The sequence below is a fragment of the Palaemon carinicauda genome, chromosome 21 (assembly GCF_036898095.1).
Source record: "Palaemon carinicauda isolate YSFRI2023 chromosome 21, ASM3689809v2, whole genome shotgun sequence".
Classification (NCBI taxonomy): domain Eukaryota; kingdom Metazoa; phylum Arthropoda; class Malacostraca; order Decapoda; family Palaemonidae; genus Palaemon; species Palaemon carinicauda.
The window spans coordinates 13,142,952-13,166,959 of record NC_090745.1 but is presented as its reverse complement, the minus strand read 5'-3'; the positions used below and the strand labels follow the sequence as shown (position 1 = coordinate 13,166,959).

At 39.1% G+C, this 24,008-nt stretch overlaps 1 protein-coding gene across 1 annotated transcript; it reads left to right on the top strand.

Moving 5' to 3' along the window:
* The first annotated feature begins 1,200 nt into the window (after positions 1 to 1,200).
* On the top strand, positions 1,201 to 21,463 carry LOC137614632 (uncharacterized). The gene is made up of 3 exons (XM_068344331.1): positions 1,201 to 2,416; positions 3,280 to 3,362; positions 19,507 to 21,463. Exon 3 carries the CDS (start codon positions 19,538 to 19,540, stop codon positions 21,425 to 21,427), a length of 1,890 nt encoding a protein of 629 aa, XP_068200432.1. The 5' UTR covers positions 1,201 to 2,416; positions 3,280 to 3,362; positions 19,507 to 19,537; the 3' UTR covers positions 21,428 to 21,463.
* Positions 21,464 to 24,008: the final 2,545 nt, after the last annotated feature.

Here is a 24,008-nt window from a genome sequence, read left to right as displayed (position 1 = left end):
GTCAGAAATAGAGATTAATAAAATAATGCTTTGCATATTTTTTTTTTTTTTTTTTTTTTGAGAATTGCATTAATATAGCGATGTCATTACCCGAAGGAAAGTATCAGAAATAATAACAGGATTTTATATTTATAAAGGAAGATATATTTGATATGAAATAATAAACTATAAAAAGAGTTCTTTATATCATTATTAGTTTATTTCTATAATTAGATATATTTCTTTGGTCTGAGGTAATTATGAGAGTAGCCACATAAACGAAAAAAGCAAAATTATTATGTTTGTTTTTTTGTCCAAAGAAAATTGATGTTTTTTTTTCTATTTCAGATTCTTGTCTTCAAAAGGTAAGTGGCTTTAAGCTGTGGTGCTGTTGGAGTCTGGTTAATAGTGATTGATGTTTGATAGTGTTTGATGCTCGATAGTGTTTGATGTTTGATATTGTTTTACACTAACTTCTATTAGATTAGGAGGACCCAGATGACATACTATTAGCTTACCAAATTCATATGCTATTGCAATCTCTTAATATAATGAGACTTTCAACGTGGAATGTTGAAATATATGCATACATCGGTGTTTAGCATTATTTTTTATATTCTGTTGATTTATTGGTAATATGTTCGTAAACATAATATGTTCTCGTTATCTTTTATTTTCTTGATTTTGTTTTGGCTGGGGTTTACAGATAACGATGAATTCTCGTTTATTATCTGTATGTCGTATTTTATATATGTGAAGATAGATGGTGTTTAACATAAGATTCGATTATTATCAGGGTTTTGAGTACTTCCTGATATTTGTCTTTTATTATATTTAATGTGGTACGCATTCATCACTGTGATTTCATATGTATTTTATGCATGTATTATAATTCCAATTTACACCATTTATTGTTCCCTGAAATTATACTCTATACTTCGTGTATCTCGTTTACTTTTTTTATGTTTGTATTAAAATTGCAAATCTTTTATTTACACACATCTCATATGCTTTTGTTTGTGCTAAAATTGCAAATCTTTTATTTGTATGTATATGCTTTATCGCATGAGCTTTATTTCTTATTTTGAAATTGATGTTAATTATGGTCCTTAGAGAAATCTATTTCGCTCCAACAGCATCCAGTGTAAAGCAAAGGTTATCCAGAACGGGATCAAGCTGGGTGGGGGGGGGGGTTATTCTTGAAAATATCATATCAAAACAGTAGATGCTTGAATAATGGCGGCTAAATCTGCTTTAATCTATAATCTAAAAGCTTATTATAATTCACAGTTCTTTTTTCTTTTTAATGGAAGCTGATTATTAAGGTTTTCATAATAACAGCGTGATCAAATAGTATTTGTTTTTCGACACGTGTTAAAAATCTTTTTATAAATTAATCATTTTTAACTCACTACAATAGTTAACTTATAAATGGGAATTACACTTTGTCAACAATGATGGATGATGTTTTTTATGAGTTATATAATCACTATCAATGTTCTGTAAAGGAAAAAGAAAGTAATAATGAGATTTTGCGATAGAATATTGTCAAATAAGACAGATAAATCATGTTGTGGTATCAATATATTTATATATTTGTTACTAATAAATTTATTTATATGGTAAAGTAAACTTCAAACTTATGTCGTTCTTATACCACAGGTTTAATCAAAATTATGCTGACTTTTTGTAGAATATCGCTAAGGGGATTAATTTTGTTTTGTGAAATATGAGCTTATTTTCTTGCATAATAAACCTGTTCTGGGTAACCTCTCATCTTCAGCATCAACGTTAAGGATTTCTTAAAGGTATGGAAACGATTCTTTTCACTCTATTACAATGTTACATTAAACTAATTGCCTTTGATTTTCAGCTTGACTTGGTCGGGCGTTTGGCGTTATATGCGATTCTCTTGAATAGATTTTGATTTTAAGAAGTACCAAAAAAAAAAAAAATTAGTTTCTAAGGCGTTTGGTAAATCCACGAGGATTTTTACGTGAATTTCGATGGGTTGCGCGGTTTGTCCAGTTAACAGAGGTTAGGTTGAGCTTGCTCGATTTAACAAACTTAACTGATCGTAGTTGAAGTTAAAAGTTAAAAAAAAAGTCATTCTAATTTGGTAAGTTGGAAAAGACAAAATAGCAAGACTTCAATCACAGGAATTAGATCTCAAGATTTCAGTCGCAATGGAAATAGCAGAACCAGGTCATCTGGCCTTGGATGGTCCAGTGAAAGTAAGTACCATCCAACTCTCAATATATGAAATTGCCATAACTGATGAAAAAACTAATTATGTTATACGAAAATAGTTTTTTTCCAACTTAAAAACTAGTGTTTTTCTATTGTTGTATTCGCCAGGTCGGTTTGTGGTGGCGTTTTGATGCTGCTTTAATTACTGGCAGAGGGACATGATCTCAAAAACAGGCTCTTTGAATTGGTGAGTTTCATGCACACGCTTGCCTTGACTTAGAGAAAGGTTTTCATGAAGTTAAGTAATTAGAAGGTGTCATTAAGTAATTTCAGACTGCATATGTAATTATTGGCTGTCCATAAGTAATTAAAGGCAATCCATAAATAATTAGTTTGCCCATCGTAGCACGGAAAATTTTGTTTTATCTTCACATTCTTATTAGAGTTAAAGAAAGAAATTGTGCATTTCGGCCTTTACTTTGGATTCAAGTTTTTGACGGGGGAAAAGTTGCAAAATAGAAATCTAATTTTAGTATTTATCAAACCCAAACTTTATTCTTTGCAATGAAAACGAAATCGGTTGAGCCACATTTAAGATATATACAAAACATAATATTCTCTTATATATAGTCTGAAGATACTATTGGTTACGACACATAAATAGAAATTTAAGATATATTTTAACAGGTTAATATATTTAGACGTTCAAGTTTAACATGTTAATATATTCAGACGTTCAATTTTAACAGGTTAATATATTCAGACGTTCAATTTTAACAGGTTAATGTATTTAGACGTCCAAGTTTAACATGTTAATATATTCAGACGTTCAATTTTAACAGGTTAATGTATTTAGACGTTCAAGTTTAAAAAGTTAATATATTCAGACGTTCAGTCTTATAAACAAAAGGATTCCAGAAGGTCTCAAACAGTAGCACATTAGACTCGTCTAAACTTTAAGATATTTAATTGATATATTAATGTATTCATAACTGTTATCGAATATTCCTCGAATCGAACAAAATATTTATTTTTGCTGTTACTATGTATCTTAAGATTTCATTATACCCTCAAATTAAGAGTATTTTTATGGCAATATTTCTTCGCCAGGTCTCTTGCTTCTGGAATCTTCTGGAATATGGTGACTGTCGCTATGGATTTTGGTCTCTCAATTCTCTTGGTTCTCCAAATAGGTGAGTCATGTGAAGCAAAGGGAAATCTATTTACCTTGCAACAAGCACAAAATCTCGCTCGTGTTTATGAATTTTATGTATATATGTATTATGCGTATATATATATATATATATATATATATATATATATATATATATATATATATATATATATATATATATATATATATATGTATGTATATATATATGATATATATATGTATGTATATATATATGATATATATATATATGTATATATATATATGATATATATATATATATATATATATATATATATATATATATATATATATATATATATATATATATATATATATATATATATATATATATATATATATATATATTAGTTCGGTGTGCTTATCTTTACAATGATAAGGCAGTAGTCTGTAAGATTTATATATATATATATATATATATATATATATATATATATATATATATATATATATATATATATATATATATATATATATTGTGTATATATATTCATATGTATATATTCATATGTATATATATATTCATATGTATATATATATATATATATATATATATATATATGTGTGTGTGTGTGTGTGTGTACTGTATATACATGATATATATGCAGATGCATTTTTATATATATATTTTTGGGCTCAAGCCATGTCGTCCTGATGGAAGTTCCTATAGGGTAGCTTCCTAGGGTATATTACAACTACGGCGATATTCCCAGAGAATTTACCTTAAGGTACCAGAATTCTAACTCCTGGAGCGAGTATCCCTCGTGAAAGGGATATCGCGACATATCAGAGGACGCATTCTAGACACGTCACATGGCAATCTACGACCTGAACAGAGATTTCGTCTCGTAGGAGGGAGATTGACGAGATACGAATTCGGGAAAGAAAAAGGGGAGCCGCTCCCAAGGCTTCCCTATCCCCCGATTCGTATGCGTGCCTGGCGCCAATCCTGGCGCCATCTGCATTCCTTTTTGCGTAGCTTAACAACTCTGTGTTTTTTCCTGTTTTTCTCGCAAATCTTGGATTTATTCAGCTTTTCATGGCTTCTCCGTCTTTGTTGGCCTCGGATAAGTTGAGTATAGTGTCTGTTATGTATAAATGTAGGCTCTTGGTAAAATTTTGAGTGATTAATAGGATTAATCTTTGATACAAGAGCCGTAGCCTACCAGAGGTGTCCTGGACACTGTCACTCGCTAGGTATAAATTAGTTAGTCAGAGTGACATTCCTGGTTGTTTTGCTTAATAAATTTTAGCTATTTAGCTTTACATAGGATTTCCTTTCGTGCTTAGTATTATTTGGCGAAGTATTCGCCATTCTGGCCTACGCTAGGCCATGTAGCCTAGTCGTTTGGTCCTAATACTTAATGCATGATTTTGGTTTTTCGAGTGTAATTAAAATTTTATTGAAGCTTTAGGCTATATTTTATACATTTTAGACTGTGTGGAATATTTCCAAGATTGTATACGTGAGAGTTTCGGTGAATTAGGTAATCGATTCTCTTGGTGCCTAGGCTAATTGCTTATGGAGCCTTAGTATACTTTATCATACTCCCCGGTTGCTTTCTTTTCTTCGGAGAAGGTATGCAATCCCTTTCCCTCTGTTTAAGCCTTGGGCTTATCCCTAAGTGGTTTTTTCTGAATTTATTTTCGATAAAACTATACTAGGGTGTTACTGTACCTTCCTGTTCCAGCAAAGTCTGGTTCAAAGAGGGACAGAACAACAGAGTTTTTAGTCTGAGTCCGTGTTGTCTGGCTTGGGGCAGAGTCCCCCTCGCTGACCTAACACTTACAAAGGGAGCTTAGCTCCCTTAGGTCACTACCGAAGGTTTCTGTAAGTTATGATTCCTTCTTTTGTGATCCACCAGACTAAGTCCTGTTGCTGTTCTCGGGGGAGGATAAATTCTTCCCTTGGGAGTAGCAACGCCTTCCTTGCTTTGGTGCTCTGGAAGCTGGCAAGTATTGCTGGCCCTTTCCCTTAGATCTCCCTTAGGCTAAGACAAAGTTCTTGGCTGCGGGTGATCTGTCACTAAAGCAAGGTTGGCAGGACCCTCTTGTCCCTTCCCCCTCTATCTCCGTAATGGCCTAGCCATTACTGTACTGTACCTTGCCGGCCGGCAGAGCTGGCCGGCAGGGGTATTACTGTACTGTACGTCATTCTACTTCTGGACCTAGTATAGGTTGGGATGTGGAATTGACTAAGCCCATTGCCGGCCGGCAGAGATGCTGGCCGGCAAGGGTCTTATGTTTTCGAGTGCTGCCCGGACCTCTCTTGGTCCCTCATCCATGCCTGCCGGCAGAGCCGGACGGCATTGGTCAAGGAAGCCTGAATTAAGTTTCTCCCCTTCCTTATATGCACTCTTTCGGTTGCCGGGCTTGGGGGGTTGTGTACACTCTTATCCCGGCATCCATTCTATTTTCTTCTAGTGCTGTACCTGTCCCGGCTGCCGGCCTATGAGGCCGGCAGCCGGGCAGGTGTAGTCTTCTGGTTCTTTTGCTGCCGGCTGGCATCGGTCTTGTACCTTTGCCGGCCGGCTTATGTCAGTCCTTGTCTGCCGGTCACCAAGAGTGTGGCCGGCAGCTGGGTACTACCTTGTGTAGTTGCTGGCCGGCAGTCATTGCCGGCCAACACTGGCTGTTGCCGGCCGGCAGCTGCTGCCGCCGGCACAGGCATTTGAACCAGAGTGCTGCCGCCCTATAGCTGTTAAGTAGTATACTTTAAAGCTAGTTGTGGTGTGTGCCGGCCGGCAAAGGCAGGCCGGCACACATCCTCCTATACTGTACTAGTATTCTTCTGTATAGCATATACAGTAAGAAGAAAACTATAGTAAAGGTTTAGGTATAGCACTGTATCTTCTAACACTATTGTGTTTTCTTGCACAGCCCTTTGCTGTTGCCCTCAGATAGGAAGCAGAGTTCTTCCCTGTCTATTATCCAGGATTTTAAAATCATTGCCTAGGTGTGAGCTCCACCTGTTTCCTCTGGAAACCTTGCATTGGTTACTCTAGTCGAGATAAACCATTTTGATTTTATTATCTGGAAGGCTGCAACAATGGGTTGTGAGGGAAACACAAGTGTGTGTCTTTCCTTTCTGAATTGTTATGCTATACTATGCATATCCAGTGATACATAGTTCACTTGATACTCATGGAAATTTCTTCTCTTTACAGGAGGACCCTCCGAAGTGCGGAAATGTTTTCTGCAATGTCCGCAGCAAGAACCTCTGCGGGCATGAGTGTTGTAGGAGACACGCAGCATGCGCTGTCTCCAAGGATGATCTCCAGTATTGGGACCCTCAGGTATGTACTGTATGCACTAACCTTATTACTGAGGCTTTTGATTCCCCTAGAACGGCGGAATCAAGGGATATAGCTAGGGAAAAGCTTCGTACTTGGGTAATGGGCTTCAAGAAGAACACCTCTGGCCCTTATCTTCCAAGTGAGAAGATGAGGGCGTATCTTTTTCCCCAGGCATCAGCTGAGGCAGTGATTCCCCAGCCTCAAGAGGAGATCCCTCAAGATCAAGTCCAGGTGGACGAGGAAGTCGCAGATGCGATGCAAGACATCCAGTTGTGTGACAGGATGTCTGACCTGGACGAACGTTTGGAAGAAGACCTCCTGGCAGAAGGTCAGGATCAAGTTCAAACCCCGGATGTCGTAGAGGATGAGGTCGACGAGGTGTCGGCTACTCCGGTTCAGATGCCGGAGCCTATCCCCTCAACATCGGCTGGTCTCCCAGTAGAACTGGGACAGTCCCTCTCTTCGATTGTTGGAATGATCCAACAAATGCAGAAGGAGAATCAGGAGAAGGCGGCTGCAATGGAACTGTGTATGCAGTCCCTAGCAGAATCACAGGGGCCCCAGAAAAGGCTCAATGTGAAAGACCTTCCCATATGCTCAGATGCTAACCCATGGAGGTATGCTGAGCACATGCTGATGACGACTGGTAAGATCGTCATCTCGGATAAGCTGGGTTCAGTTCCCCTAGAGGAGGTAGAATTCTGGCCCAGCAAGGCATCATATCCGGACTGCTATGTCCGGCTGAGAAAAGAACCAGCTTCAAGGGAGGAGACAGAGCCGAAGGAGGTCATTATTATGGACCACGCTAAGGCTCAAGCCCTACTTTCATCCTCGATGAAAGAGAGGGGCTTCTCGAATTCGAAGGTAGCTGCATTGAGCAAGAAGCTCCCTTCTTTTGTGTCCTCTCCTGATAGAGCCTTCCCCTTTTTACAAAAAGGGTTTGCGGCTGTCCTAAAGGCAGTCGAGGCCGGCAAGCCTTGCCCCTCCCTGGAGGAGTGTAAACCCTTGTCGCTGGCTCTGCCTATGGACCACAAAGACTGGAAGGATGTCCATCTGACATTCTCAGTGGGAAAGTTGGAGGCTGATATTGCCGGACGGCAATTCGGCGAGGACCTCCCCAAGCTGCCCGAATCTCTTTTACGAAGAGAGTTCGAGACCAAAGAAAGACTGGCTGCCTCAATGTCTCATCAGACCACTCTTGAGACAATGGCAAGTGACCCTAAGGTCCATGAAATGTTCATGGTAGTGGCTAAGTCTCACCTAGCCACAGTGACGAAGGACCTTTATGGCTTCATCAAGGCAAGGAGAGCTTGCAGGGAGGTCGTGTTCACCGGGGCTTCGGTGAGACACGAACCAAGGAAATTAATCTCCTCCAACATTTGGGGAAAAGACCTTTTCCCTACCGATGTGGTCAAAGAGGTTGTTGACAAGGCCGCCGTGGAGAATAGAAACCTTCTCCAGAAGTGGGGCCTGGCTATCAAAAGAAAATCTTCCCCGGATGAGGGTCCTCAACCAAAGAGGAAGAATATGAGGACTAGGCTACCATCTCGGCCAGCCAAGCCTTATAGACAGCAACAGCAACTGCAATTGCCTTTGCCTCCAGTGCCCCAGATGGTGGCACAAACCCCGACTGCCTTTCAGTGGGTACCCCAGGCTGTGCCAGGTCAGTCAACCACATTCGCCCCAACGTTCGAAGGACAGTCTTCTTCCTTTCGTGCAAAACCTAGTGGAGCAGCCAGAGGCTCGTCTAGGCGCCCCTCAAGGGGAAGGGGATTCAGAGGTGGTCGTGGTCAGGGAGGCAAGACCTCAGGACGGCAGTCCAAGTGAAATGATACCGGTAGGAGGGAGACTGATGAAATTTTGGGATCGCTGGACCTTCGATCCCTGGGCCCAAAGCCTACTCAAGAATGGACTGGGTTGGAGCTGGTACAGCACTCCACCCCCATGCCTTCGGTTTTTCCAACACTCCACCCCCGTTTTGGAGGAGTACGTTCAAGAACTGTTGGAGAAAAATGTGATCCGAAAGGTGAAGTCCATCAAATTCCAAGGGAGGCTGTTTTGTGTTCCCAAGAAAGACTCGGAAAAGCTCAGAGTCATTCTGGACTTGTCACCACTCAACAAGTTCATAGTGAATTGCAAATTCAAGATGCTAACACTGCAACACATAAGGACCTTACTGCCCAAGAGGGCATACTCAGTCTCTATAGACTTGTCAGACGCCTATTGGCACATTCCAATCAGCCGTCGACTCTCCCCCTACCTAGGGTTCAGGCTACAACGGAAACTGTACGCCTTCAGAGCCATGCCATTCGGGCTAAACATAGCCCCAAGGATTTTCACGAAGCTTGCGAGCGCAGCTCTCAAACAATTACGCCTAAAGGGAATTCAGGTAGTAGCCTACCTGGACGACTGGCTGGTGTGGGCAGCATCCAAGACCGAATGCTTGCAAGCTTCCAGTCAGGTGATCCAGTTCCTAGAGTACCTAGGCTTCAAGATCAACAAGAAAAGGTCTCGACTTTCTCCATCCCAAAAGTTCCAGTGGCTGGGAATCCACTGGGACCTTTTGTCACACAGTTTCTCCATCCCGACGAAGAAAAGGAAGGAGATAGCGGGCTCTGTCAAGAGACTTCTAGATTCCGAAAGGATATCAAGACGCGAACAGGAGAGGGTACTAGGCTCTCTCCAGTTTGCTTCAGTGACAGACCCAGTGCTAAGAGCACAGCTAAAGGATGCAACCGGAGTTTGGAGAAGGTATGCATCAAACGCGCGAAGAGACCTGAGAAGACCAGTGCCACCTCGGCTACGTACTCTTCTCAGACCTTGGTCCCAAGCCAGACATCTAAAGAAGTCGGTTCTTCTTCAGCCACCTCCCCCATCGATGACGATTCACTCAGACGCCTCAAAGGAGGGATGGGGAGGTCACTCTCATCGGAAAAAAGTCCAGGGGACTTGGTCCAAGCTATTCAGGACCTTTCATATAAACTTTCTAGAAGCTATGGCAGTGCTCCTTACCTTAAAGAAAGTCTCCCCGCGTCACTCGATCCACATAAGATTGGTGACAGACAGCGAGGTGGCTGTGAGATGCTTGTATCGACAAGGGTCGAGGTCACCACCTCTCAACCAAGTGATGTTAGCCATTTTCCGATTGGCGGAAAAGAAGAAGTGGTACCTGTCGGCAGTTCACCTTCAAGGAGTCCGCAATGTGACAGCGGACGCTCTATCCAGGTTCACACCGATAGAGTCGGAATGGTCCTTAGACGCAGGATCATTTTCCTTCATTCTGAATCAAGTCCCAGAACTGCAAATAGACCTCTTTGCGACGAAAGACAACAAGAAGTTGCCCCTTTACGTGTCCCCGTACGAGGACCCCTTAGCGGAAGCAGTGGACGCAATGTCCCTCGACTGGAACAGATGGTCCAGGATTTATCTGTTCCCTCCTCACAACCTTCTGTTGAGGGTCCTCAACAAACTGAGATCCTTCAAGGGGGTAGCGGCAATAGTGGCCCACAAGTGGCCGAACAGTATGTGGTTCCCCTTGGCGTTGGAACTACAGATGAAGTTCGTGCCGCTACCACATCCAGTTCTGACCCAGCGAGTCCAGAAGTCGACTGTCTGCGCTTCATTACAGAAAACCCAGACCCTGCAGCTCATGATTTTCTCGCCCTAGCGGTGAGAAAGCGTTTCGGGATTTCGAAAGCCAGCATAGACTTCCTAGAGGAATACAAGTGCAAATCGACTAGAAGGCAATATGAGTCATCTTGGAGAAAATGGGTGGCCTTTGTAAAGGCAAAGAATCCGCAGGAGATCTCAACAGACTTCTGCTTATCTTTCTTCATCCACCTCCATGGCCAAGGGTTGGCAGCTAACACGATTTCAGTGTGTAAATCTGCTTTGATGAGACCCATTTTATTTGCCTTCCAGATCGACCTAGGTAACGAGATCTTTAATAAAGTTCCGAAAGCCTGCGCTAGGCTCAGACCTTCAGCACCTCCAAAGCCCATCTCATGGTCTTTAGACAAAGTTCTTCATTTCGCCTCCCTGTTGAGCAATGAAGAATGTGCGTTAAAGGATTTGACGCAAAAAGTTATTTTCCTATTTGCACTCGCGTCCGGGGCCAGGGTTAGTGAGATCGTAGCCCTCTCGAGAGAGGCAGGTCGTGTTCAGTTCCTGGATGGGGGGGGGGAGCTGAACCTGTTTCCGGATCCTACTTTTCTCGCCAAGAATGAGTTACCCACCAACAGGTGGGGTCCCTGGAGAATCTGTCCTCTGAAAGAAGATGCATCTCTATGTCCAGTAGAATGCCTAAAGGTCTATCTTCGTAGAACTTCAGACTTCAAGGGTGGTCAACTATTCAGGGGAGAAACATCAGGCTCAAATTTATCTCTGAATCAACTCAGAGCGAAAATCACATATTTTATTCGCAGAGCGGATCCTGACAGTACACCCGCAGGTCACGATCCGAGGAAAGTTGCCTCATCCCTAAATTTCTTTAATTGTATGGATTTTGAACATCTCCGTTCATACACGGGCTGGAAGTCTTCCAGGGTGTTCTTTCGCCACTATGCGAAGCAAGTAGAGGAACTTAAGAGATCTGTGGTAGCAGTGGGTCGTGTAGTTAACCCTACTGTTTAACTCTGCGAGGAACAGTGGTCTTAATTGGGACGATTAAGTCCAGGGTGAGTGTGTAGGTACATACTGTACTACAAACTAAATGAGGGCACCAAGTGCCCATATAGACTGTTCCTTCTTTCAAAGGTGAACCTAGCATAAGTTCAGACATGTGTGCCAAGCGTTTCTAACGCTAATGTGATTGATTTGTAATACAGACTTTTTATGACTTGATACCTTGGTATCTTATTAAAGTGGTGTTTAATGGTTTTTCTTTCAGATAAACAAGTTCTGTTTACTATCATACTTATGCTTAAAGTTTTGGGTTACCCTCTTTTATATAAATATATATATTTGTTGTTAACCTGTCTGTTTATTATCTGTCAATAAACTTGTTCTTGAGAACCTTGCGTCTCTTTCACCTGTGTCAATTTATTGGTATAATTGAGCATTTTAATTCTATGTATCTTATCTGGGATAATTCTGATAGAATTGTTCTGTTATGCAAGCTATGTTGCATTGGTTTATGTAAGTCCCCTAATGGGAGGACTCCGTCCCATAAAGGGACGAGGGCGGTTTTATTAGTTTCTTCCTATGCGGATATAAACCTTTGTCCAATACAAGTATTGTGCGGATTACTGGTCAATATATTGACGCAGTGGTTCTATACAAACTATGCTTTACTTAATATAGGGCGAGACCACTATATTAGCTTGCCTGGTATTCATACATAGATATATGTACTCTTCGAGACTTTCCAGATTCTAGTAGGACTCTTCCCTGTAGGGGGCAGGAAGCTCTAACATAGTTTATAGTTAGTTGAAAAGATGTATAACGGTAACATCTTAGGTCTCTAGGTCTAGTCGACCGGGAATAAATACCTCCGGGGAGTACGGCACGTTCTGAGAATCCACAGATACAGTAATGCTCTGGTACACTTCCATCAGGACGACATGGCTTGAGCCCAAAAAACGGATCTTGAGCGAAGCGAAAAATCTATTTTTGGGTGAGATAGCCATGTCGTCCTGATGGACCCGCCCTTGCCTTTCTAAGAAAGGGCTGTAGGACCCCTCCCTACATACAGTATCTGTAGCACCTCGTGTACGCTACAAGGAATACAGATGGCGCCAGGCACGCATACGAATTGGGGGATAGGGAAGCCTTGGGAGCGGCTCCCCTTTTTCTTTCCCGAATTCGTATCTCGTCAATCTCCCTCCTACGAGACAAAATCTCTGTTCAGGTCGTAGATTGCCATGTGACGTGTCTAGAATACGTCCTTTGATATGTCGCGATATCCCTTTCACGAGGGATACTCGCTCCAGGAGTTAGAATTCTGGTACCTTAAGGTAAATTCTCTGGGAATATCGCCGTAGTTGTAATATACCCTAGGAAGCTACCCTATAGGAACTTCCATCAGGACGACATGGCTATCTCACCCAAAAATAGATTTTTCGCTTCGCTCAAAATCCGTTATATATGTATATATATATATATTCATTATATATACGTGTATATATATGTATATATACACATATATGTATATATATATATATATATATATATATATATATACATATATATACTGTATATGAGTAGTAGTTTCGCTTCAGATTTACTAGAATGACGACAAAATGCAGGTACTTCAGGATTTTGTACTATATTTATTTCGATCAAACAAGCTTTTGGGAAACCATCTTGCTCGTCACTCTTGTTTAGATAGACTGTACCCATACTAATGGCAAGCTTATTATAAATATCAAGCTTACTACAAATGGCAAGCTTATTATAATTGGCAAGCTTATTACAAAAAGCTTATTATAAATGGTAAACTTTGAAATGATAATCTGAATCGGTGAAGCAGACTAGAAGTGGCATTGAAATAGTAATCCAGGGAAGCAGAGAGAGAGAGAGAGAGAGAGAGAGAGAGAGAGAGAGAGAGAGAGAGAGAGAGAGAGAGAGAGAGAGGAAACTTTGAAGGTATGAGATATTTTTGTTTCTAGTTGAAAAAGTTCAAAAACTTCTCACTCTTGAAGAGCAAGTTTACACACACACACACACACACACACACAATCTCTCTCTCTCTCTCTCTCTCTCTCTCTCTCTCTCTCTCTCTCTCTCTCTCTCTCTCTCTCTGTGTTTCCCTGGGTTACTATTTCAGTGCAACTTCTAGTCTACTTCACAGATTCAGATTTTCATTTGAGAGAGAGAGAGAGAGAGAGAGAGAGAGAGAGAGAGAGAGGAGAGAGAGAGAGAGAGAGAGAGAGAGAGAGAGAGAGAGAGGGTGTTACAAGGAGTTACAAGTATTTTGTATGTCTCAAAGACTATTTAGTCCTTTCTCGGAGAGAGAGAGAGAGAGAGAGAGAGAGAGAGAGAGAGAGAGAGAGAGAGAGAGAGAGAGAGAGAGAGAGAGAGAGAGAGAGGTAAAAATACTTCAGAGGAACAGCACCACTAAGCCAATTACCAGCCATCACCCGGGAGAGCTGAGGCATTTTGATTTGTTGAAGAGAGTCCTTTGCCAACCCACCATCAAAAGGGGTCATCTCTCCTTAGAGGTCAGCTGTTGAAGCTTGTTGAATTATATCGCATCCGATTATGATGGTATATACATACTATGGAAGAAATAATAACCTACATTGTGAAAGTTGTAGCCACATAGCAGCAGTAGAGAGAATTCAGTTTACGACTCGAGTCATGTATAATTTTATACACATACATATATATCAATATATAAATATGTGTATATATGTTTTAGATAGGTAGTAGTAGTAGTAGTAGTAGTAGGTTGACCAAGGCACCTGCCACTCGTTGATACGCTACTTCTAGAGAGTTATGGGGCCCTTTGACTGGCCAGACAGTACTACATTTTATTCTTCTTTCTGGTTACGGTTCATTTTCCATGTTGCTTACACATACACCGAATAGGCTGGCCTATTCTTTACAGATTTTCCTCTGTCCTCATACAATTGACAACACTGATTACCAAATAATTCCTCTTCACCCAAGGGGCTAAATACTGCACTGTAATTGTTCAGTGGCCACTTTCCTCTTGGTAAGGGTAGAAGAGACTCTTTAGCTATGGTAAGCAGCTCTTCTAGGAGAAGGACACTCCAAAATCAAACCATTGTTCTCTAGTCTTGGGTAGTACCATAGCCTCTTTACCATGGTCTTCCACTGTCTTGGGTTAGAGTTCTCTTGCTTGTGGGTATACTCAGGCACACTATTCTATCTTTTTTCTCATCCTCTTCTTTTGTGAAAAGTTTAAATAGTTTATTTAGGAAATTTTTATTTTTATGTTACATTTCTTGAAATATTTAATTTTTCCTTCTTTTCTTTCCTCACTGGGCTACTTTCCCTGTTGGAGCCCCTGGGCTTATAGCATCCTGCTTTTCCAACTAGGGTTATAGCTTAACAAGTAATAATGATAATATTAGGACCTTTACTGGCCCCATCGGATCTCTCTCCGATTACGGCTCATTTTTCCTTTTCCTACATACACTGACTAGTTTCGCCTATTCTTTTACACATTCTCCTCTTTCCTCATACACCTGACGACACTAAGATGACCAAAACATTCTTCGTCATCGAAAGGGTTAACTACTGCACTGTAATTGTTCAGTGGCTTGGGTAGAAGAGACTCTTTACCTATGGTGGGAAGCTATTTTTAGGAGAACACTCCAAACTCCTATTATTGTTCTTTAGTCGGTAGTGCCATAGCCTCTGTACCATGGTCTTCCACTGTCTAGGGTTAGAGTTCTCTTGCTTGAGGGTACACCCAGGTGCACTATGCTATCTGTTTCCTTATTTCCTTTCCTCACTTGGCTGTTTTCCATGTTGGAGCCCTTGGGCTTATAGTATCCTTCTTTTACAATTTGTGGTACAGGTCTGAATATTTATAAAATGTTGAATTCAAAGGTTTCCTGATTTATAGAAGATGGCAGAAAACCTTTGTTCATTGAATAAATACATCCAGACAAAAGGAAGAATGTTAATGCTAAAGGTTTGAAGATTCACGAAATATTCAAATGAAGGGTTTTAAAATTTGAGGAATGTGAAATACCTTTTGTTTATTGAACAAGCACACAATACATCTTCCACAAAACTTGTTCGAGGATATTGTCTGATTTGGACGTCTTGACATCTATATCAGAATGAAAAGGAGAATCTCTTAGGTCATTCTCACAGAGGAGATTCTCCTCAAAGGCGATCGTTGCCTCATCAGCGAAGCTTTGAAGTCTTTCGCCTTTCATCCCGGCATCTGTTTGGGAAGGTCCTCTTCTTCTTTTTCTTCTTCTTCTTCTTCTTCTTCTTCTTCTTCTTCTTCTTCTTCTTTTTCTTCTTCTTCTTTTCTGTCTCTGATACAATAGACATTTCATGCTTCACATTGCTTGCTGTTTCAGGCAGCAGCTTAGGCGGCGCGCTTCATGTTCTGGTGTAAGCTGTTAGCGATAATACAAATGAAATTTGAATTTGGGTGCAATGCTTTCTTGACTGCATATCCTTTTGGAAAAATTATGGATCTGGAAGAAGGAATTATCTAAGAGCGAAAATACACACTCACAAACACACACACACACACACACACACACACACACACACACACACACATTTTATACCATGCTGTGTCTTAGAATCTTTGGTATTAAAATTCTACAATTATATACTTTGTGTATCTAAAAAATACAGAAGCTTTCGCAATTTTTATAATTTATATAATTGTATATACATCGTAATATATTTATATGAAAAATATTTGTAATTAACGTATATTCAAAGTTGTAACTTTTACTATTCATTAGCGTAATCTTGTTGCTTTTTAAACATTATTATTATTATTATTATTATTATTATTATTATTAACTAACCTACAACCCTAGTTGGAAAATCTGGATGCTATAAGCCCAAGGGCTCCAACAGGGAAAAATAGCCCGGTAAGGAAAGAAACTTCTGAAGTTACACTTCCACTTATATATTTTTCAACCAGTGCCACAAAAAATGCAATGATTATTATTGTTATTAGTAATGGGCCTTAGATGTGTTCCCATTAGTTATTCAAAATTATGCTTTGGGTATTAAAGGAAAATTGGACTGTCATTCATTCATAGAGAATTTACTATATATATATATATATATATATATATATATATATATATATATATATATATATATATATATATATATATATATATATATATATACATATATAGATTTATTTATATATATATATATATATATGTGTGTGTGTGTGTGTGTGTGTGTAATAGTCTCTGGAAAATGCTTAAAATTCTCTTGCCTTTGTTCTATACAGCTAATATTCTTAAACCTTTGGCTATGGAATGGTTTCTGTTCTACATAACCAATGTTCTCAAACCTTTGGTTTTGCCTTAGCTTCTGTGCCATATAGTTTATGTTTCCTATCTTTTGGCTGCATTAGAACCCTTGCAAAATAAATGAAATTCCTCTTTTTCCATTACAATTTAATGTCTAAAATTCATCTTCTTAATCATATATAAAGATTATGATTGTTAGTTTAACCAAGGTTTCTTCGACAAGGAGCTAAAAACTCCAGTAGAGGAGAAGGTGAATAAACTTTGGAATTTTGAATAAATTCACCATCCAGGTGGGAATCCTTCCTTTTTTTATTCCCATGATTCCAATATGTTGTAATTATTATTATTAATCTTAATTAGTTTTCCTACCAAATCGGAATCAGAAGATGAAAAGAAAATTCTTTATTGTAAAATCGTACATTTATTGTCTTGACCTGTAAGCCTCTTGATATTTCTTGGCATATTTCAAGCACACACTTGTTATTTTCACCAACTTTCTTGGTACGTTTGTTCATCATAAACATACTCTGGTTAGTTTCACCTACTTTTCCTACAACTCAGAAATCATAGGTATTATTATTATTATTATTATTATTATTATTATTATTATTATTATTATTTGTTAATCTACAACACTGGTTGGAAAAGCAGGATTCGATTAGTCCTGGAACCCCAAAATGGGAAAATAGCTCAGTGAGGAAAGGAAACAAGGAAAAATAAAATGTTTTAAGAAGAGTAATAACATTAAAATAAATATTTCCTATATAAACTATAAAAACTTTAACAAAACAACCGAAAGAGAAATAAGATAGAATAGTGTGCCCGAGTGTACCCTCAAGCAAGAGAACTCCAACCCAAGACAGTGGAAGACCATGGTACAGAGGTTACGGCACTACCCAAGACTAGAGAACAATGGTTTGATTTTGGAGTGGCCTTAAGTTTTTAGGTATACTATTGGGGTAAACATTGAACCTGGTATCTGCCTTAGAACCAAGTGTTGAGAATAACTGCCCAAACCAGAAATAGCATTTATTGATTACTGTATACCTCACAGGCGGATGTGTTGCTAACTGAACTTGAGTAACAAGACACTAAGATCTGCTTACATGTCGTTAGGACAATCATTTTTCACTATTCTGTGGCTACTTTTCTCTTGGTAAGGGTAGAAGAGACTCTTTTGCTATGGTAAGCAGCTTTTCTAAGAGAAGGATACTCCAAAATCAAACCATTGTTCTCTAGTCTTGGGTAGTGCCATAGCCTCTGTACCATGGTCTTCTACTGTCTTGAGTTAGAGTTCTCTTGCTTGAGGATACACTAGGGCACATTATTTTGTCTTATTTCCCTTCCTCTTTTTTTGTTAAAGTTTTTATAGTTTGAATAGGAAATGTTTATTTTAATGTTGTTATTGCCCTTAAAATATTTAGTTTTTCCTTGTTTCCTTTCCTTGCTGGGCTATTTTCCCTATTAAGGCCCTTAGGCTTTTAGAATCCTGCTTTTCCAACTAGGGTTGTAGCTTAGCAAGTAATAATAATAATAATAATAATAATAATAATAATAATAATAATAATAATAATAATAATAATAGTTCGCAAGTCTCCCATTTGTAATATTCTTCCCCGTGAAGTTCAGATTTTGAAAAACCCTGACCTTTGATAGCCTGGTTTGGAATAGGCCTGACCATTTTCATGACTTCACTTATTGTTATTATTATTACTAGCCAAGCTACAACCCAGCTCTGACCTTTGATAGCCTGGTTTGGAATAAGCCTGATCTCTTTGATGGCTTCATTTTATTTTTATTATTATTACTAGCCAAGTTACAATCCTAGTTCGAAAAGCAGGATGCTATAAGACCAATGGCTTCAATAAGGAAAAAAGCCTATTGAGGAAAGGAAAGGAAATAAGGAAATAGATAAACTGGAGGAAAAGACATAGAAATAAAAATATTTTAAGAACAGTAACACCATTAAAACATCTTTCATATATAAACTGTAAAGAGAAACTTTTGTCAGTCTGTTCAACATAAAACCATTTGCTTCAAGTTTGAACTTCTGAAGTTCCACTGATTCAACTATCCGATTTAGTCCAGGAGCCAAGGGGTGTTTGCATCCATTTTATGTCCACAAAATTACCTACCTGATTTTGATAGTGGACCACCTTGGACACATTTTTAGCGATGGTGTTTGTTCTGAAACCTGGCAGTAATGGAGATATTCACTAGTTTGTTAGAAATACTCTGATGCAAAATCGCTCCAAAAGTTAGGGGTACGGGAAATTAAAATTAACACAACATTGCACACAATTAACCTATGGTTTTGTGTTGGTGTTTAAATTGAAGCTAGTTTAGTTATCTACAACATGAAAACAAGTTCAAGGTCATCAGATGAAAGTCAAGGTCGCCAGAGGTCAAAGTGTGACGTAATTTTACTCATGCTTGAAATTAAGACTTTCTTTCATTTGAAGGGCAACAAAAAAACTCATGATGATATAACTGTTTATTTGAATGCACATCTGAATACCATACAATATTAGGTAATTTTAGAAAAAGAATTGAAGTCTCTAACACAAATAGTAGTTCTTTGAGGTTGAGTTGAAAATAGCGAAAATTGGCAAAATTTCTCAATTGCATCCCTTACCCACCTGGTTTTGATAGTGGACCTCATTGGACACAATTTTAGTTGGGGTGTTTGTTCTGAAACCCGGTAGTAATGGAGATATTTACTAGTTTGTTAGAATTTGATTACTTTAATTTTGTAACAATTTGTAATTTTAATATTTAATTTATCAAAAAATCATTTTTAGCAAAAATATCTTAGCTAATATCGTTGAATTATAATACCAAGGCAAAAAAGTAAACCATACACTTTTCCTATATGTGACCGATTAAGGGTTAATGCTCTTTTTTTTCTTTTCAGGACTGACGAGTACATAGGGACATCATCAAGTATGGCGGATATCCCAAGAAAACGGAGACGGACAGCTTCACCGATACCTAGCCAATCCACTGATCCTGAGAGGTGCATCATATGCCAAAGAGATGAACCCAACCTTAATACATCAGGGACAGAGAATGGCAGATTAGCAGTAATCCAAGCTGCTGGCATTAGAGGGGACTGTGTGTTAGAGAGACTGAATCATGTTGATCAGGCGAAGTTTGTCTACCATGTTAATAATGATTGCTACAAACGGTACACACACAAAAGGAATCTTGAGAGATTGCAGCTGGCAGCAACATCTGACGCAGGTGCACAGCAGAGTACCTCATCTGGTGGTCAGATGAGGAGACGTTCCTCAACTGCAGCACGGGATCCAGCATCACGTGCAGAAAATGTAGACATCTTCTCCAAGCCGTGCATCATATGTGGCCATGTAAAACACAACAATGTATACAAGAAGTGGCGAATCTCGGAGGAAGGCCGTGCAAAGTCCTTCCTGAGAGCTGCACTGTCTCTTCAGGATGAAGTATACACGCGAACCAGTGACTTGCAAGATGCAGATGCTGTGTTTGGGGCAGATTTGTACTGTCACAATGACTGCATCCGCAAATATATCTTGAAAGGAGAAAGACAGTCCTCCAAGTCTGCGTTGCCGTCCATTGGTCAAAAGAAGCTGGATATATTTGCAGATGTAATGAAGAACATTGAACCAGGTTTGAACTCTGGGAGGTGCTACAACTTGTCATATGTATCTGATAGTTGCAATAAAGTGGTACAGAGTGGTGATCAAGATGTCACTGCCTTCAGAAACAGGGATGTGAAACTGTATTTGCTAAATATGTGTGGTAATGATGTGTCATTCTTCACCCCTCAAAGTGCAAAGGCCCCTACAATCTTCTTCAAGAATAGTGCTGTAGATAGTATGCCACAACACTCTGATAGGGAAATGACTTCAGATATACTAAAACAGTGTGGTTTATTGTTAAGGAATTTTTTCTTGAAAGAGGACTTTGAGCTCAATGACAAATTTTGTGACGCCAATGAACTTGAGAAAGCGTACAGAGACATAGCAATTCCAGATGAAGTTGCCGAAGTGTTCTCAACACTGTTTGACTTTGATGTGAAGTGCAATTACAATGACCCTGACAACTCACAGGATAAAAACCTGGATGACTGTGACATTTCTGATGGAAAAATGAGAAAAATACTCTCTGTTTATCAGGTCATGTTTTACATAGTGAACAATGGTAGAAAGCGCACTCCTCTGCACATGCTGAACTCAGAAGCAATATACAATGCTTGCAGGTCAAAAATTCTCATCTCAAGTTTCAATCGGTTTGGACTTGCAACCAGTTATGATGAGGTTCTTCGCTATCATTGTGATATGGCTTCATATATCACTGAATCAAATCGGGGTCAGGTCCCTCTTCCCAGTCAGTTTGATCGAAGTAGATTTACTATTGGCGCATTTGACAACTTTGATCATGAGGAAAACACTTTGTCTGGAATTGGTGGAAGTCATGACACTGTGTCTATCCTAATACAGGACAAACCAGCTGGTACATTAGGGAATAGTAAACCAAATATGTCCCAAACTCAGGTAACACACAGAGAAAGACAATTCAAACAGGAACTAAGTTGTCAGGTTTTGAGAAACTACATAAAACCTGCCAAGAAACCCAGTCTTCCAACTGTGTATGAGGTTCCGGAAGATCTGTATGAAGCAGATGAATGCCGAAGAAATGTTACAATGATGAAGGATGCTGCAGTTATTGCTTCCAAAGGATTTTCCACTCCCATGCAAATGTTCTGCCTGTGCTACCCAGCGCTGTCCTTGCAGACAAAATCAAATTACATGTTGCCCCTACTGCAGCTGCCAGTCAAACAACACAGGCTGTAGAAATCCGGTATCATAGAATCGTTTCACTAGTAAATAGGTTTCATGCATGCAACTGATATTCTTCTAAAATGTTGGTGTAAAGGTTGATGGAAAATGATTTTTGTAACCTTTTAATCATATATGTTAAGTTAAATGATGTTCCTGTGCATTGCCGCATGTCTGTCTTTTGCATGTATGTAATTGGCAAAAGTTGCCGATTTTCGCTATTTTCAACTCAACCTCAAAGGACTACTTTTTGTGTTAGAGACTTCAATTCTTTTTCTAAAATTACCTAATATTGTATGGTATTCAGATGTGCATTCAAATAAACAGTCATATCATCATGAGTTTTTTTGTTGGCCTTCAAATGAAAGAAAGTCTTAATTTCAAGCATAAGTAAAATTACGTCACACTTTGACCTCTGGTGACCTTGACTTTCATCTGATGACCTTGAACTTGTTTTCATGTTGTAGATAACTAAACTAGCTTCAATTTAAACACCAACACAAAACCATAGGTTAATTGTGTGCAATGTTGTGTTAATTTTAATTTCCCGTACCCCTAACTTTTGGAGCGATTTTGCATCAGAGCATTTCTAACAAACTAGTGAATATCTCCATTACTGCCGGGTTTCAGAACAAACACCCTCGCTAAAAATGTGTCCAAGGTGGTCCACTATCAAAATCAGGTGGGTAATTTTGTGGACATAAAATGGATGCAAACACCCCTTGGCACCAGGACTAATTAGGATGATCATTCCACAACGTGGTCACAGCTGGAAAAAACATCTAGAATACTGTGTAGTATTGAGCTTCATGTTTGAGAAGGCCTTACCATTAGAATTAAATGTATGTCTAGTATTATCAACAGGGTGGTACTGTCCAGGAAGAAATGAATGTAAAGGATGGTCAGAATTATGAAAACTCTTATGCAACATGCATTATTAAGTAATTGAACAATGCTGCCAGAGGTTAATATCTAGATCAGGAATAAGATATTTAATTGACTGCAAGTCCCTGTCCAACAAAGTAGGATGAGAATCAGCAGCTGAAGACCAGAAAGGAGAATAATACTCGAAGCAAGGTAGAATGAAAGAGTTAAAAACACTCAGAATAGACTGATCATTGAAAATCTTAAAAGAGTTTCTCAATAAGCCAAATTTATAGTGCAATTGAAGAAGACAGACCTAATGTGTTTTTCAAAAGTAAATTGTTCTGTAGAGAATCACAGCTAGAATTTTTAAAGTCATACAGAGTTGAAGAAACATTATCAATACTGAGATTCGCAAGTTTTTTTTTTATTCAACTTCATGCCCCATAATTTGCACAATGCATTAATTTTATCCAGATCTCTATTAAGGATTCAGCAACCCCAGATCTAAATTCAGGAGATGGAATTGATGCAAAGAGAGTAGCATCATCTGCATATGTAACGAGCATGTTTTCTAGACTAAACCACTTGTCATGTGTATATAGTATGAAAAGTAATGGGTCAAGAACACTACCCTGAGGAACACCAGATACTCTGGACTTTGATATTAATGACCTGGTTTCAAATATCTTGATCTTTCATAACCTGATTTGGAAAATCCTTCCCTTTCGATATCCTGATTTGGAATCCTTTTCTTTGTCTACAGCTTTTCCCACTTTTATGTGGGGTTGATGTTTCTGGCCAGCTTTCTCTATATACCTCTGTCCCACGTCTTCATCACCGGTTAATCCCTTTGATCGAAGGTCATCCTTGATACAGTCCATTCACCTTCGCTTTGGTCTCTCTCTCCTTTTCGTTCCCTGTACCTCCATTTCCACCACTCTCCTCCCAATATACTGTTCATCTCCTCTTATGACATGACCATACCACCTCAGTCTACTTTCTTGGATCTTATCTGATAGTTTTCTAACTCCTGTGGTACCCCTAATTCCCTTATTCCGTATCTTATACCTTCTTGTCACCCCACACATCCATCTTAACATTCTAATCTCTACCACATCCAGTTTCTTCTCATCTGTCTTCTTTATTGCCCACGTATCCGCTCCATACATCATTACCGGTCTCACAACGGTCATGTGTACTTTGCCTTTCAACTTAACCCCTATTTTCCTGTAGCATAGTACTCCACGCACTTTTTTCCAATTCTTCCATCCTGCTTGTATTCTGTGGTTTATTTCTGCCCCCAGATCACCATCCTCTGCAACTGTTGATCCTAAATACTTGAAATTTTCAACTCTTCAATCTCTGTCCTTGTAAACTAACTTCCTCATTCTCCCCATTTTTCAATCTCAAATACTCTTGTCTTTTTCCTGATCTTCAATCCTCAATTTTCCATTTCTCTTCTCCACTCCTCCAGTTTCTCTTCTACTACCTCTCCCCGGGTGCTACACAGTATAACATCATCAGCAAAAAGCATACACCAAGGAGACTGATGTCTAATACCTTGTGTTACTATATCCATGACCAGATCAAATAGGTAAGGGCTCAATGCAAACCCCTGATGTAGTCCTACATTTACTGGGTGCTTTAAATAATTTTGATAATTATCTAAAGCACCGAAGGCATTAAAGTGCCGTATTTCTTGTTTTTTATCTTGTGAATTAATTAACCA